Raw genomic sequence first — 16,572 nt, 5'->3', positions numbered from 1 at the left:
TAATGTCCATAACCAAAATATGATCTAAAAACATGAGACAACTTTTGATCCATACGGAGGGCCCCACAAGTAGCCATCAGAAATCTGTTAGTGTGTGTGTGAATGATTGGCTTGGTTGGAATAACCAAGACAACTTTAGATCCATACGGAGGGCCCCACAAGTAGCCATCAGAAATCTGTTATGTGTGTGTGAATGATTGGCTTGGTTGGACACCCATGGGCGCATGTTTCAACAATCCTTGTATAGGTGTGTGTGTGCCACTGGTTCGTTTGGGCTCTATGAGGAGAACCACTAAAACCATGTGATCCAATGGTTGGCTGAATGCTGTTTAAGGTACCTTCTGACTAAAGAACAGCTTTCCAACTAAAAGCTGTAAACTAAGAGAACAAGAAAAGGTCTACAAAGTTTATTTCTTACAACAAAGTCTAACTGAATGTTACCTGTTGGCTGGCATCTTGTTTGATGTTATCATCAGGGTCAGAATCCTGCCAAGTTCTGGCTGGTTCAGGCAGAGCACCGTCAACAGGAGCCTGAGAGCCTGTCACCTGGAATTAAAACCACAAATAACTTACCAACATCATACAGACACCACAAATGACAGACTCAAGACCTGTATAGTTAAATCATGTGAAGTTAGTCCCCAAAACCAAACAAGCTTTTCTAACTAAAGTGTTCCAGTCAGACCTGATGTCTAATCAGGTCCTATAACAGCATCTTTATGGATGTAGTGGAGCATCCTTCAGCATGACATTTTAGCCGTTTTGCTGTTGAGGATGTGTGGAACTATAGCTGTAATATAATCAGCCTCCATAATGTCCATAACCAAAATATGATCTAAAAACATGAGACAACTTTTGATCCATACGGAGGGCCCCACAAGTAGCCATCAGAAATCTGTTAGTGTGTGTGTGAATGATTGGCTTGGTTGGAATAACCAAGACAACTTTAGATCCATACGGAGGGCCCCACAAGTAGCCATCAGAAATCTGTTGTGTGTGTGTGAATGATTGGCTTGGTTGGAATAACCAAGACAACTTTAGATCCATACGGAGGGCCCCACAAGTAGCCATCAGAAATCTGTTATGTGTGTGTGAATGATTGGCTTGGTTGGACACCCATGGGCGCATGTTTCAACAATCCTTCTATAGGTGTGTGTGCCACTGGTTCGTTTGGGCTCTATGAGGAGAACCACTAAAACCGTGTGATCCAATGGTTGGCTGAATGCTGTTTAAGGTACCTTCTGACTAAAGAACAGCTTTCCAACTAAAAGCTGTAAACTAAGAGAACAAGAAAAGGTCTACAAAGTTTATTTCTTACAACAAAGTCTAACTGAATGTTACCTGTTGGCTGGCATCTTGTTTGATGTTATCATCAGGGCCAGAGTCCTGCCAAGTTCTGGCTGGTTCAGGCAGCGCACCGTCAACAGGAGCCTGAGAGCCTGTCACCTGGAATCAAAACCACAAATAACTTACCAACATCATACTGAGAGTAATTCAAATAAAAGAGACAAAAATCTTCCTTTTTTTAATAACAAATTAATATTCCAACTTGCATACTTGATCTTACTGACTTACTTTTTCACGCCTTGGCCATTTAGAATCACCATAGTTGTAATCGATTTCAGTTCCCATTTCTATGTTTTTGATGGCAAAAAGGCACAAATGGGGCTCGTCATTTACTATTTTTTTCATGGTGCAGTTTGGAGACTTGTGGTTGTCATTCACTAATCTTCCAAGAGAGCCATCCTCTGTTGATGCATCAATACTAGGAAAGAAAAAACAGAAATCAAACATTTTGTATCATATAACTAGTTTTTTAGTCAAATAAAAGTTGGCTTACAGAAATAAAAACTTGCAACATTTCAAAAGAAAAGTTGAGAGGGAAACAATGTCTTTTTGAACGTCATAGCACTAAATAAAAAAAATTGTTAATGCCACAATCCTGATGTGTTATTGAAATATTGCTTCTGAGTGACTCACTAATTTAGGGTATTTTATTCCAGTCTCTTTCTAGAGTTCATAATTATTGTATAGAAAATATTTGGATATACATACCACCAGTAATGATTCTGCCATTCAAAGTCAAAGAGAAATGTACTCTCCTTTTCAGAGTACTTGCTTGTTTGGCATTTTTCTGCTGACAGAAGTTGACCCCTGTATTCTAAGATGAACTCTCCTTGTTCAAAGTGCTGGGTAGCAAACACACCTCTTCCTGCAAGGACATTTTATATAAAACCATTGGTTATGAGAAAATATTTCTTTAAGATACACCTTTAACCAAATAATTGTGGTGTTATCTTACAATTTTAATACTAAGTTCTCGCTTAGAAACAGAAATACAACAACCAATCTGAATTTGATTGTTTTTTGTGTTGTTTTATAAAATAAATAAATATATACTTAATGGATAAATGGTCTAAAAATGAGTTTATTACCTTTTTGATCATCAATAAATCTTTCCACTAGTCCAGGTTTGTCCTTTGAGGATTAAATGTAAAAGGCTGCTTCATCAGCAGGCTTTTTTCTTGCTTTCCTTTTGGACATTTCTAGCTCTAAAAAATAATTCAAAACATGGCAGAGAGAACTTTAACAAGCACTCTATATTAATTTTAAAAGCTTTGTAATCATCCACTGTATAAAGACTGAAGGAATAAGCCTGGCCTGAGAACTAACAGGACAAGAGTGATTAAAGAAAGAATATTTTTCAGAAAATACTGATGTATTAATGAAAATGTTTGTCGGTTTGAAGCTGAGCTTTGTTACTTTTAACTAGTCACAGTTCCAACCAGGTGCTGCATCCAAAGAAAAGTTATTTCAATAGTTTTACCAGTATAATTCGTTATACTTTTCAGGAGCTACCAACTCGTTTTTATTATGTTTGTGTTTGAAAAGTGAACGTAGCATCCTGATTAGCGGTAGCTAATTAGCCAATAAGCTAGTTTCCGGATAGTTTTATTGCGTCAGAATGCTTGTGTTATTTAAAGAAAGCATTCTTACATGATAGAAAACCACCGAGAAATACAGAAGACATGCAGATATATCATAACACTGAGCTTTACCACGTGTTTGACGAGTTTTGAAGTGGTTTCGGCAATTACGGCCAGAGTCCGGTTCTGGGCTTAGCAATTATGAAACATTAGCACATCGAAATCATCCTGAATATAACACGGAGCAATTATACATTCTGTCGTTCGCTTTTACACCATTGTTTTTAAAACCACTGCAAGCTAAGATGAATAACAAGTTAAAAAGCCGGACTGTCTGAGGGGAAAACGTTACGCCATCCGAGTGACAATATACCGAATCCGAAGCCATAATCATTGCATATAAACCCCTCGGGGTCTGGACAAAAAGCATTTCTACATCAGTTTCTTGTACTTAGTATTTACATGCAGTTGATTTACTCACCGTGTATGTTGTGTTTCGTTATGAGCAGCGTGTCTTCGTCGCGGAGCAGTCTCAGTCTGGCGGCGTCACACGTGGCGAAGTGACGTTAAGCTGGTGGTTTTAGCCGCATGAAGCTAACACATGCAATACCTGCTGATTTAACTAATATGTAAACTGATGGTAAAGAATAAATTACTATTTATTTATACCTTTATTTTTATTTTTAGAACATGAAAAATGCACGAGATGCTGATTTAACTAATATGTAAACTGATGGTAAAGAATAAATTACTATTTATTTATACCTTTATTTTTATGTTTAGAACATGAAAAATGCACGAGACAGTTTTTAAAATAAGCCTAATAGAATGAGCGTATTTTTATAAAGCAAGTGTAATGAATATTAAATAACATAGATAAATTGCAATTGTAATGCAGGAATTTTATGTTTACAGTATTATTTTAGCTGCTATGGTTACTAAAATAATAATTACCTGGTTTAAATCTACAGGAAATAGCATTTTATTTTCTTAATCAACACTCGGATCACGAGGTGCCCTGATTGGTTGAATCACACACACTTCCGGTAGTGTGTATACTTGCAATACCACTTGCCATGGTCGGGGGGCCGCTACTGAGCACACACACTTCACACACACAATTCTCAACATTGCGACCATGAGGGGTAAGTGAAAAAAATTCGTGAGGCATGTTGTTAGAGCATTTCAAGCTGTTTTAGAGTGGTTTCCCGAGTGGGGTCCATGATTTTGGACCCCACAACGACACAGGGCCCCACTTTGTTGGTGGGCTCCCTGTCTTCGGACCCCCCATACTAATAAAAACAAGTACACACACACACACACACACACACACACACACACACACACACACACACACATAGTTTTTTGCATACACGCTCTGCTTGGACGCAAAACAATGTCTCCCACCGCGCGGCCTTTTTTTGCCGAGGTGTCGCGCTGGGGTCCGTCCTCAGTTCACTTTGACCAGGGCAAAGCGTAATGAGGTCACCGCAGCCATCTGCACAGTATGATGTCGAGCTATTAGTATTAGCGCCATGTTTGCTCAAGCGTGCCCCCCCCCGTTTTTTTTTTTGCACGCTCTTGGACACATGAAATACAGGAAGAATAACATAGAACAAAAGCAAAAGAAAGAGTGGGGCATGTTGCGTGGAGAAAAGGGCATCAAGTGAAACCGAAGAAGACAAACAGTTTTCCATTTTGTTGAACAACTCAATTCGTTGGGCGTTTTACGTGCGTGTTGCAACTCTTTGAGCTTGTCCACCTGCTCCATCCTTTCTCGCCATGTCATCAGTCTGGGCCAGGCGGCATCGTCTTGCCCCGGGGGCTGCCTGCTTAGCAGCTGTAATCGTTTTCTGGATGAACTTGGAAAGAAGTTCATGTCGGGACACGAGCGAGGAAGCTGAGCCTCTTGTTTGCGGCGACGCTGTCTTTGAACTGCCTCCGGAGATCTCAAGGCTGAGGCCTGTCACTTCCAAAAGAGCCAGTCTCTGCCGGCGAAGGAATGCGCCGGGCATATTTCACCCCCAGACAGGAGGTGCACGGCGGCACCACATTAAATCTCGCCACAGTGAAAGTCGAGTTTAGTGAGAGCAGGCGCAACTTGTTACGGCACACAATTGAAATCAGCAATGAAGAACATGTTTCTTCCCAGGGGCCATTTGCGCTACCTCGGTGGGCTCAACTACTACTACAGTAACACTGTGGGGGTTACGTTCCAGACCATCCGTCACAATAAGTGAAATCCGGAGAATAGAAATATCCTATTCAAATACTCCCTGGTTGTGCTTTTACAGCTTTTACAACACTTAAATTTTTAAAGGTCTTTAAACACACTTTTAAAATAATACAAATATAAAAACACGTAATATACCGGGAGAGGGGAAGCGCAATGGATAAGAAAATATTGTACAAACTTCATACTGATCACTCTGTTCCCACTGAACAAATCACAACCACCCCCCTAAACTAATAAATTTGACTCATCATTATTGATTATCAAGTGATCTGACAGCTGTCCCATTTCGTAGGCGTAAAAAGCAGGATTATCTCACCTTCAATAATGTTGCACTTTTGCTAGGCTGAGCTGAAAGACTTGCCATTTCCATTCTTTTTGTATGTTCAATCGATGTGATTTTCAGTTCATGAACGTGCATCATGTTCTCCGTTCCCGCAGGTGGCAGTACAGGCAGCCAGCAGACCGTTCTCCATGAGGAGCAGTAGAAGATGCCGGCTCTGCCAGCACTGCTGCTGTCAATACACTTGCTGCCCTTACTACTGCTAGCCAACATGCCGCCACGTTCGCTCTGTCAGACTCCCGTGCTCTCTGCCGTTCGCTTGGGTGAGTTTCAGCCTCCAATCTTTCAAGTGGCGTTTCCGGGACAGAAAGTCAGGATACTGCTGCCTTTCCAAGATGGAGGAGAGAAATTCTTAACTTTGCCATGCAAAACTCTGTTTTTTGTGATTCATAACATATTTTTCCCCAAAACTACCTGTGAACGACGAAAGCTCCGCCTTCATCACAAAAATGTCCAATAATATGTGAGAAAACTACATTTGCATCACGAACCACATCAGTTGGCAAGGCCTGTGCGCTGCTAGAAAAATATCAATGATGTCGACTAATTATCGATTAATCGACTTGAAAAAGCTTCTGAACCCTAACCTGCACTCATGTAGCATTGTCCTCTGTTTTTAAACCATTAAAGTTCTTGGTTTGTTGAAAATTAGGCCCCGGCAGAGCAATTAGAGTAAAATACACTGCTGCCGAAAAGGAGCAGTCATTTTTCCACCTTTAACTCAATCTCAAATAAATCATCTTATGTCGTTACATTGCTACAAAGACAACAATCGCTCCACCTGCCTTGCGATATAGCACTGCATACATGTTCTGAGAGAAAACAAAGTAACATTGAAAACTGGATCCTGCCGACGTGCCCAGAATGAAATTTGTTGCTGCTGCAGTTCTTTCACTTTTGACTTGTCATCTCGTGTCTTCATTTAGCTTTGTTTTTTTGATAGCAATAACGACAACGTTGAAAATTGGGACCTGCCACAGCGCCGAGAATGAAATTTGTGGCACCTCCAGCGCTGTAAAATAAAAACAACTGAATGGTTTGACTAGCAAGCTGGTCCACTCAGTATCTTTAAGGGTCCTCACTAACGATGCTACAGCATCGCGGCCTCTTAAACAAGCTTTCACGAGGTGCGTCCAACAAGATGAAGAGTCATTTTTGCCTTAATGTGACGGCTTGCATATCTGATTTCCTACCTGCTGCTGGGATTGAAACAGCTCTTGTGTAATCAGCCTTGCAAAATGTCAACCTCGCAAACAGGAGCAGCGAGCAGAGTTACTTTGAGTCGCCGCTATTTCAGGCCATCGCTATCATTCTTCAATCTGGTCGAGGGAGCGCATCACTGCCTCGAGCAACTCAACAGAACAGAAATAGTTCAAGCAGGAGGCGAGACTGAAGACAGTCCAAAATACAAACAGAGCTTAGACCTGGAAGGGCAACTTCAAAGCTGGAGGGGCCGCAATTTTTCATCAGGGCGACTGGGAGGAGCAGGGGGGGGGGGGCACATACAGTTGGAACTGAGACCCGTATGCCGCCTGGTGGTGCTTGGTGATATCACAACTAAAAACTGCAATCAGCCTCTGGGTATTTGCAGTTCAGCACCCACTGATTCCGATTTTTCTTTTTTTTTTTAAACAGATCTGAAATATATATTGTAATAGTTTGTTTTCTATACATCCCCATCTCTCGCTCTCTGTCTAGCGGCCATTTTGGATGACCAGTCTGTGTGTGGGCGCGGCGAGCGTCTGGCACTGTCGCTGGCCAGGGAAAACATCAACAGCCTGATGGAGGGCCCGGCCAGAGCTCGAGTGGAGGTAGACATCTACGAGCTGCAGAAAGACTCCCAGTATGACACCACTGACACCAGTGAGTCGTGCTCTCATTCAAAAAACTCAAACTGTTCCGCTGTTGCTCAACTTTGATGAATGAAGGCGTTAATGCAGATGGTAAAAAAAACCTACTGTTCTCATTAGCACTGTGTTTCTTCTTTCCTTCTTTTCTTAAAGAAAGGCTGAAAATGACACCGGGAGCAAAAAAAGCACTCTGCTTTTTTCTTTGATGGTCTTATGCTAATGAGTTTATATGTTCAGTGGAGAGTGCTGCTGACCCGCCAAGTCGGTCTCATTAAAAGCAGTGGACCAGTGCCCTCCAGGAACAGCACTTTCTGTCCGCCACTGTGCCCAGTATGGCTCTCTAAAATGCCCATTTTGATAAAAAATTAAGCATCGGTGCAGGCTTGAGACTCCCTTGCTCCAATTCTGATACTGTGGCTCTCTGACCCTGCCATCAGCCCCTGGCACAATGTCTGCTTGTGCATGACAAGGCTTGTGTACACATGTGCGTGCGGCTGTGTGTGTGCGTGCGACTGTGTCTTTGCCCGATGGGCAGGAGACTCTGACTTGTTTGCTCAAAGCCATTTTTTTGGCAGGGTCTTTAGATCGGAGAGCTCTGTCATCTTACAACTATGATTGTCTGAAGTGCGCGCACACGCACGCACGCACGCACGCACACACACATGCACACACAATTAACATACTGACGTATACAGCAAGCACCAACATATACATTGGCCCGTCCGTGTCACTACAGGCTAGTGTCATTTGAGCTTCACAAATCCCACTAAAAAATAATATGTTTTCATTATTCTGACTCAGCCACATTCATAGCACAGGATGGAGAAACTATGTGAACCCCTTGTCTTTTTGCTTAGCGGGACATAGAGCTGACTGTCATCAAAGGAAATCCCAAGTTTCCTTTAAATGGAAGCAAATAGAATAAAACAGCAGAGGTTCTGAAATTGAGCCCTGGTGGAACACCACACAGCTGTGGGGCGGAGTCCTAATTGGTAATGGTCGGAAATTGCTCCTGACTGTTGTGCAGGTCTGATCTGCAACAACTGCACACATCTGGCTGACATTGTTTCCGCCATGAGAAAGTCACCCAAGAGCATTTCGTGCTGTGCTCTTGCAGTCATCTTGCCGAGCGAGAGTAGCAACAACGCTGAATAGACACACTGTCTTACCATGGACTGATGAATGCTGAGGCTTTTTCAGCTACATATTTTCACCACCTTTTCAAGCTTCATGCAAGATAAATTTTTTTAGCTCTTGCTGTGCGTGGCGTGGTCCGAATCAGACAATGCTTGTTGCGAATAGCAAACTTGTGTGTATTTGTTTGAGGCCAGCGCGCATTTAACCCATCTCCTCAACTCATTATATTGATTGCACTCTTGGCTGGCCAACTGCTCGCGCCGATAAGCTCTTGGAGAAGTCGTTAGGTGACGGTTTGCATACTTTGTTTCCCTTCACCCTGCACTGTGAATGTGAGGTCAAATGAAAACAAACAACAAAATTGTTTTTGGGCTATTAGTTTAACGTTGTTGGTTTATTGTTTGCTAAAGATCACATTTTATGATAAGAAATTAAGCGTTTCAAAAAAACTCCTTGCAACATAAAATTGTACATTTGCTTCGGACACAGTCAGCGGCCTGGCCACCATTGGGTCCAATCAAGCCCTTTTAGCGCTCAGACTGAAAAGTGAAATACAACAAAACTGTATTTGGGTTATGATCCTTTCAAGTATGGCTCGAGTGAGCCCAGGTATCACACCGGGTTGTCAAAATAGATTTTGTTTGATTTGACAGAAAAAGCCTGAGAATTCTACTTAAGTCGTGTCCATTCATGTCCTGCCTACAAACTCGACTCGGCTCGTTTGACTCCCCTCACAGCAGTCCGTCTCATCTTGTGAGATAAGAGCGCTTGTTGACCCACAGCTTTGGCTCAGCGATCTCATTCAGGCGTCAGTGAAACGCCTTCGAGCCTGTTGCTGTTGTTGTTGTTTTCCTCCCTGACTCTCAACAAGCTGGACATAACAAATTGTCTGGCATTGATTCATTTGGTTTTGTTTCTTTTTTTGCTCTGCCTGGTGATGCAGGTCAGAAAGTGATCTCCAAAATCAGAAGATTTGGTCTGTCATCTGTTTTGGATGGCAGAGCTGTTATTCGGCAAACATCTGGTTGTACGTCCCCTGGCCGATGTTGAGCCTTCCTTTTAATTGCATTCGTCAGGTGGACGGCGTGAGCGAGCGTGAGAGCGCTATCGATCGCTGCTCGATGTGTTTTTTCCCCACTGCCCATTTGATTTTGGCCACGAGAAGCCTCATTTTCACTGCATAGCGTGAGCCTTTTGTCCTTCTAGCTAACCTTTAAGCATTTATTAGGCATTTATTGGGAGAAATCAATCATTATAATAGAACTTACACTTACAAAGGATGAGTACATTGAGCCAAAGCATTTATTAAAAGAGGGCCACTATTTGAGGATATGAAAAACTGATTGTTTTACTTAATCTCCACAATGAACGAAAACACAAATGGAGATATGTATCTCTCATCAAAAGATTCAAGATTCAAGAGTTTTTTATTCGCCATGTTTGAGCGTGCCAAACAAGAAATTTGACTTCGGTAAATCACAGCCTCTGTTCAACATTTAGGTGACTAACAACAACACTCGGGACATGCGAAGAACGAAAGATATTCATAGATATTATAACACCCCCTGATCTTAAACTGATCTTAAACTCCCAAGAGGGCAAGGAAAAACTCAAAACTCCAGCTAGGGGAAATGAGAAACCTTGAGAAGAGACCACAGATGGGAGGGTCCCTCTTCTAGGATGACCAGGCTGCAATGGGTGCAGAGAGGACACAGTACAAACAGTGTAGACAAAAAAGGTGTGGAAAGCGGGATGTTATTGCACAGTAATGACTCTGAGACTCTAAGAGTGGTGTGAGTTCATCAGAGCGACAGCCTGGGGGAAGAAGCTGTCTCTGTGTCTGCTGGTTTTAGTGTACAGAGCTCTATAACGGCGTCCGGAGGGGAGTAGTTCAAACAGGCTGCAACCTGGGTGCGAAGGGTCTGTTGAGATGTTACTTGCACGTTTCCTGGTCCTGGACAGGTACAAGTCTTGGATAGATGGGAGGTTGATTCCAATTATCTTTTCTGCAGTCCTTATTGTCCGTTGCAGTCTGTGCTTGTCTTGTTTGGAGGCCGATCCAAACCAGACAGTGATGGAGGTGCAGAGGACAGACTGGATGATGGCAGTGTAGAAGCGGCTTTTTGATGCAGCTCTGGTGTTGGCTCTCATTACCGGTATGCTCAGTTGTTCTATTTTTCTTGTGCTGTTGAAGTTACAATAGGGCAAAACATTTCAAGCAGCTGCAGTAGCGGTTGTTGTCCTTGGGGGCGCTCCTCCTCGCAAATAAATCAGATTACAGACAGTCGGATTTCACTGCTACAATGGGATCAATGGATGAATTCCAAAACTCCAACCCCGCCTGGATTCGGCAACAGCGTATGAATCTAACATTTTTTTGGTCCACTTTCTCCTCGCAGTGTGCCAGATTCTACCCAAAGGTGTGGTTTCGGTGATTGGGCCTGCCTCCAGCCCCGCGTCCGGCTCCACTGTCAGTCACATATGCGGTGAGAAGGAGGTGAGTGAGTCTGCTACGTGAAAAGTTGGCAAGATTATAATATTATTCTAATACTATACCTCCTTGCCCTCCGACTTGCAGATTCCGCACGTAAAGATCGGTCCAGAGGAGACGCCCCGCCTGCCGTACCTGCGCTTTGCCTCGGTCACCTTGTACCCCAGCAACGAGGACCTGAGTCTGGCCATCGGGGCCATCTTGCGCTCGTTCAGCTACCCGTCGGCCAGCTTGCTCTGTGCCAAGGCGGAATGTGAGTATGCGCACACCCTGAGAAGAAAGAAATGCCTCCCTATGTCATGCTAAAGTAAAGGTAACACCATGCTGCCAATATGGGAACTATGATAAAAAAAAGTTAAAGTTAAAGTCCCAATGATCGTCACACACACATCTGGGTGTGGTGAAATTTGTCCTCTGCATTTAACCCATCCCCGTGTGATTTTGATCCATCCCCTGGGGGAGAGGGGAGCAGTGAGCAGCAGCGGTGCCACGCTTGGGAATCATTTCGTGATCTAACCCCCCAAATCCAACCCTTAATGCTGAGTGTCAAGTAGGGAGGCAACGGGTCCCGTTTTTATAGTCTTTGGTATGACCCGGCCAGGGTTTGAACCCACAACCTTCCAGTCTCAGGGTGGACACTCTACCACTAGGTAACTGAGCTGGTAATCAAGTCATTTTATTTATCACGCTAGTGCTACTTTAATATTGCTAGCGCTACTATATATCAGGGGTGGGCAAACTTTTTGACTTGAATTGGGTTCTAAATTTTGACCGGGGGGGGGGCTGAACCAGGAGCAGATGGATGTAGTGTTTGTGTGAAGTAATATAAAAGACATGTAAAGGTCATTGCTTAAAAGGTTTTGGCCTTTAGTAAAGCATGGATATTAAAAAAAACAAAAAAACTTTTTGAAAACAAATGCATTTATTAACAGCATTAAAAACATATTTCACCAAAAGACTGCTGCTATCATTGATTCTCATTAAATACAACACTGTTATTATGAATAACAGTTTCCATCACTTCAGCGCCTGCAGGTCAGATTTATGAAAGATGTTTATCTTAGGAGGCGAAATCACATCAAATGGCAAACATTCTGACCAAATACATCATCTTGAAGAATCAGTGAAAGAATACATCTAAATAAAGTAATAAAGAAATCAAAACGGCAACACGGTGACGAATATCTGAAAATCAGAGCAGAGCTTTAACTCACAAACACCTGGTGACAGAGGTGAGGAAACGGGACACACTTCCTTAAAGTCGGCCTTAAGAACTTTAAAAGTTAAGATTAGTCGCAAACAAGTGGTGCATCAACGTCCTTGAGCATCCTGCATTGTTTGAAAATGAGATTGGTCGCTCGTTTCAATCCCTGCCCCACCTTTCTTTTCCTTGGGCCACTCATTTTAATGCAAGGATTCCAGGGGAAGGTTTGTGGGTGGCTTTAGCGTAAAACTGTATCTGAAAGCTCAGCGCGCGAATTACGAGAATGCTAACGTCACGGCCCGCACTCTAAATTCAGCACTAATAGAAATAGAGCGCGGAGTCCGTACTACTGAGTACGTACACGCGCTTGTGAGTATGCACCGAGCTTTCTGACACGGCTTATGGTAGTAAATGCGCGGGCGGGTGGTTCCCCATTTACTGGGGAAACGCAGTCATTGCAGGGAAAATGACCCAAAAATGTTTTTAATAATACAATTTATTCAGGGTTGGCAGGCCGGATTAAACGGCCCCATGGGCTGGATGTAGCCCGTGGGCCATAGTTTGCCCATGCCTGTTCTAGATGCTAGCTACTGTACATTTCTGACCGATGAGTTCCAAAATGTGTTACTTAAAACATTCAGTTCAGTTTACAAAGGCGAAGGTGTCTCTGGAATGGATTCTTTCATATTCAGTTCTGAAAATCAGCAGGTGTACCGAAATTGAAGGGCCAGCAGGCCACTCTTGTGCTGCCTGCCAAACTGTTGTACAGTTCTGTTTTCAATGCAGCGCGTGACTGATTTTTAAAAGCGTGTTTTTCACCGTTTGGACAGCGATCATAAAGCTGAGCTCGTGCTGGAGGCTTTTTTTGTTTTATTTATTATACTTGCATGCGCATCCTCCTGGGAGGCTTGTCAGGCCGCACTCATCTAATCATAGAAGTAATGTTGGAATGTTTTGTTTTCAGAAGGGAAAAATGACGAGGCACTCAGACAGCGTCAGGGAATTCATTATGTTCATTTTTGAAAGAGCACATTATTGATTGATTATGCAGTGGCTTATCGGAATCAAAGGATGGACGGTGCGCTGTGCTGCGCTGTGCTGCGCCATAGCCGCCCACGGAAGTCTTTGGAGGCCTCCGGGAAAAAAAGCATCACACAGAGCCGATCATTATGCTCGGGCGTGAATGGAGGGAGCCGCGAGGTGCTTTTTCAAATTCTTATGGACCCGCCGCGCCATTGACTTCCAAAAGCTTTTTCTTGTGCCTCTGAGCTCTTTCTCTCATTTGCTCCGCAACGTACCGCATATATTTTTTATATTCCGATGGCCCTTATGGACACACGCTGCAATTTCCATCCCTTCTCTCCAATTCTCTATTTTTTTTCCCCTCACGAGGTTATCACACGGGAAGCCGGTGACCCACTTGGCTGTGCTATCTTATCGCCATGGCGGCAGTTGCCATGGCTGCGGGAAAGGTGCTAACTGCCATTCAGCAGCCAGCTTGTTCCACACTTGCGCAAATGCGGCGTGGGCGTACGTGCGCTTGCCGCTCGCGCTTCTCATTGTCCTGCTCCGTGATACGCTCGTCATTTGTTTGATTTGTTTGATTGCTTGATTGCTTGCGTGCTCACTTTGCCCTGCGTTGGGGCAAACACACACGTGTGTGTGCATGAATGTGTGCGTGTGTATGTGTGTGTATGTGTGTGTGTGTGTGTGTGTGTGTGTGTGTGTGTGTGTGTGTGTGTGTGTATGCGTGTGTGTGTGTGTGTGTGTGTGTGTGTATGCGTGTGTGTGTGTGTGTGTGTGTGTGTGTGTATGCGTGTGTGTGTGTGTGTGTGTGTGCGCGTGTGCGTGTGTGTGTGTGCGCGCCTATGTGTGTGCATTTAGGCTCCAGTGTGGAAGGTCCACTTTGATTGAGAGTGTTTTGGGCCATTTGTTAGGCTGACGTTTGAGTCATTTAAGATGGGCGAGGGGGGGGCTAACCTTTTGGCAGGCGGCTGTTATTGACGCAGACGGCAACTATGAATCGTCCTCGTAGGGACAAATGAGAGCAAACTTCAAGTGGGGAGAAGAACACAGATGACGTTGCACTGACGACTTGTCATTTTAAGTTTCCTGTTCTATGTTCACAGTTCCTTTTTCTGCCATTTCTTTTTCTATAACAATTATTGCCTTTTTAATTTCTCTGCCCATTTTGTCTTTTACGCTCATGGGTATCAACACAGTTTTGTCCACTGATTTTTCTTTGTTTTGCCGTTTTTTTTTCTTGCCATTTTCTTGCCATGGTTATTGTCTCATTTTTCCTCAGCTCATTTCCTGTTCTAAGGTTAGGATTGCATTTTCCCATTTGCTGCTTTTGGCTTTCATGCCCCGTTCTATGGCTTTCCCTCTTGGCTATCGCTGTTTTTTGTTCTATGGTTCTCATCCTATCATCTGTCATCGCCATCCCAGGACCCATTAGAATGGTTTGCATCGTGCTCCTTTTTAACATGGCCGGCCGCCGACAGAAATTAATCCCCATTCGCTTAGTCAAATGTGAGCGAATTTTCGGGTCATTTCCAACGCATCTTTTCTTTCGCCGCAGCCGGCTACCGACGCACTATCGTGAGACAAATTCCATTAAGCGGTTGTCGGCGACTTGATGAGGTGGAGGACGGCGAGACGTTGAATGCAGAAAAACAGAGAACAGGAGAGATAAGAGAGGCCGCCCCAAAGACAGCTGAGAAAAATATGTGATGTGAGCAGGCAGAGGGAGGGAAGAGAGGAAGCTGTAAAGTGCATTGATTTTTCTCCCCTCCTTCCTCAAACTAATTAAAGTTTTGGCCTGCTTCAGTGATTACCCCTCTGCTTACAGAGGCTTTCTCCCGCCGAAGGGCTCTATACGCTACCTCTCAATCCGGATGCGCGGTGATGCCGCCCCGCTCCTCCTCTGCCACTTATTTACATAGCTGGGGGGTGCTTTACCCTCGCATTACGATGAGGCGACGCGCGTCGGCAGAGTCAACTTTGCGGTCAAGGCTCACTCCACATACAGCGTCAAATGTGTCTTGACTGCCACTGGTTATGCTCATTACCCAAACCAAGAAGTTCGAGTGAAGAGCGAGAATCAGCTCAAGTGCACACATTTCTGTCTTTCGGTTTTCCCCGTTTGCCTTTCAAAAAGAATAATCACAGCAGTGCTCAGAGGAACGAAAACTGTAATTGAGCTGTGACATAAACTGTGAATTGCAGCACGCCTGAAGGCCTCCTCCGAGATGGACATTTCTTTTCTCCCATTGCGTAAAATTAAAATGGAAGCTGCTGCCATTATATCACCGTTGTTGCCTGTGTGGACTGCTCATTTGCACCTGCTTGACTCAAAAGGACAGAACGACATAGAAATGTCGTACATGACAGTAAGCAGCAGGACTCTAAAAAAATGAAGGTAAAAGTCAAGCGTCTTGCAGTCAGATGGTTTTTTATTGAAATATTTTATACAATCCAATCAAATTTGCCTCTTTTTTTTTCCTCTCTTGTTGCCATGGTGACCCCGGATCTCTACGGTTACACTTGGAAACAACAAACAAGCCAAATAAAACAAGGCACCCTAAATCATGGTCTCAAATAAATCCTTCAAGAGGAATAAAATATTGACTCTTTTTCACAGCATTTCACAAATCTGTTTTCCAGACCTGTCACGAAGCAACAATTATTTTTACTGAGCGGGGAGGTTCGAACACACATAAGCCCCGAGCCCAGCAATATTTCACCGTTTGAACGGTCCCTGCGAGGCAGCCGTCGCTCCGCCTGCCGTGCGCTGAAAGAGACATTGATATGCAGCCTGACACGCCGCGTCGCTCTGCCTCAGGCCTGCTGAGATTGGAGGAACTGGTACGGCGCTTCCTCATCTCCCGCGAGACGCTGTCAGTCAGAATGCTGGATGACAGCCTGGACCCGACCCCGTTGCTGAAGGAGATCCGTGACGACAAAGTCGCCACCATCATCATTGACGCCAACGCCTCTGTCTCCTACCTCATCCTCAAGAAGGTCAGAGCATACACACGCACACACTTTTTTTGTTTCATGTCAGCCAGTCTCTGCGTGAATGTCTGGCTGTTGGCCGTGGCCAACAGCAGCTTCTGTGTGAGTGAGTACTTCCCAACACCTGTGGAAAATTCATCACCACTTGTAGCGTTTATTCATCCTATTTCAGCTCCCTTTGGTGTCCTAATACCTTTGTCCATATAGTGTAAGGACTTAGTCTTATTGAAGTTTTTTGGCTAGTGCTTATTCATAACATTTTATTGACGATTATTTGAAATGGGGTGTCACAAAAGCTCCTGCCATTGTTCGTGCAGTGTGTAAAGCTAATCTGGTGCCCACGGCAACACTGTGGGAGTACTTTTATTTT

The 16,572-nt window shown here is 43.9% G+C and overlaps 1 protein-coding gene and 1 long non-coding RNA gene across 11 annotated transcripts in view; one reads left to right on the top strand and one right to left on the bottom strand.

The window, feature by feature from the left end:
* The window catches only part of grik5 (glutamate receptor, ionotropic, kainate 5), a 97,625-nt gene that overhangs the window by 58,094 nt on the left and 22,959 nt on the right, over nucleotides 1-16,572 (top strand). For all 10 annotated transcript variants that reach the window (XM_049731444.2, XM_049731440.2, XM_049731437.2 and 7 more), the window contains 5 exons: nucleotides 5,602-5,766; nucleotides 7,202-7,366; nucleotides 10,890-10,987; nucleotides 11,069-11,234; nucleotides 16,030-16,208. In XM_049731444.2, coding sequence (XP_049587401.1) covers nucleotides 5,652-5,766; nucleotides 7,202-7,366; nucleotides 10,890-10,987; nucleotides 11,069-11,234; nucleotides 16,030-16,208 — 723 coding nt within the window. In that variant the 5' untranslated portion in view covers nucleotides 5,602-5,651. The remainder of the gene's footprint in view (nucleotides 1-5,601; nucleotides 5,767-7,201; nucleotides 7,367-10,889; nucleotides 10,988-11,068; nucleotides 11,235-16,029; nucleotides 16,209-16,572) is intronic.
* On the bottom strand, nucleotides 436-4,282 carry LOC125975681 (uncharacterized). Its single transcript, XR_011087337.1, has 5 exons — nucleotides 3,409-4,282; nucleotides 2,436-2,552; nucleotides 2,056-2,212; nucleotides 1,342-1,765; nucleotides 436-546 (listed from the first exon to the last, which is right to left on the bottom strand). It is a non-coding gene; the product is annotated as an uncharacterized lncRNA (long non-coding RNA).

This window comes from Syngnathus scovelli, chromosome 9 (assembly GCF_024217435.2).
Source record: "Syngnathus scovelli strain Florida chromosome 9, RoL_Ssco_1.2, whole genome shotgun sequence".
NCBI classification, from domain to species: Eukaryota; Metazoa; Chordata; class Actinopteri; order Syngnathiformes; family Syngnathidae; genus Syngnathus; species Syngnathus scovelli.
The sequence above is the reverse complement of the archived record's forward strand: the minus strand, read 5'-3'. Positions and strand labels throughout refer to the sequence as shown.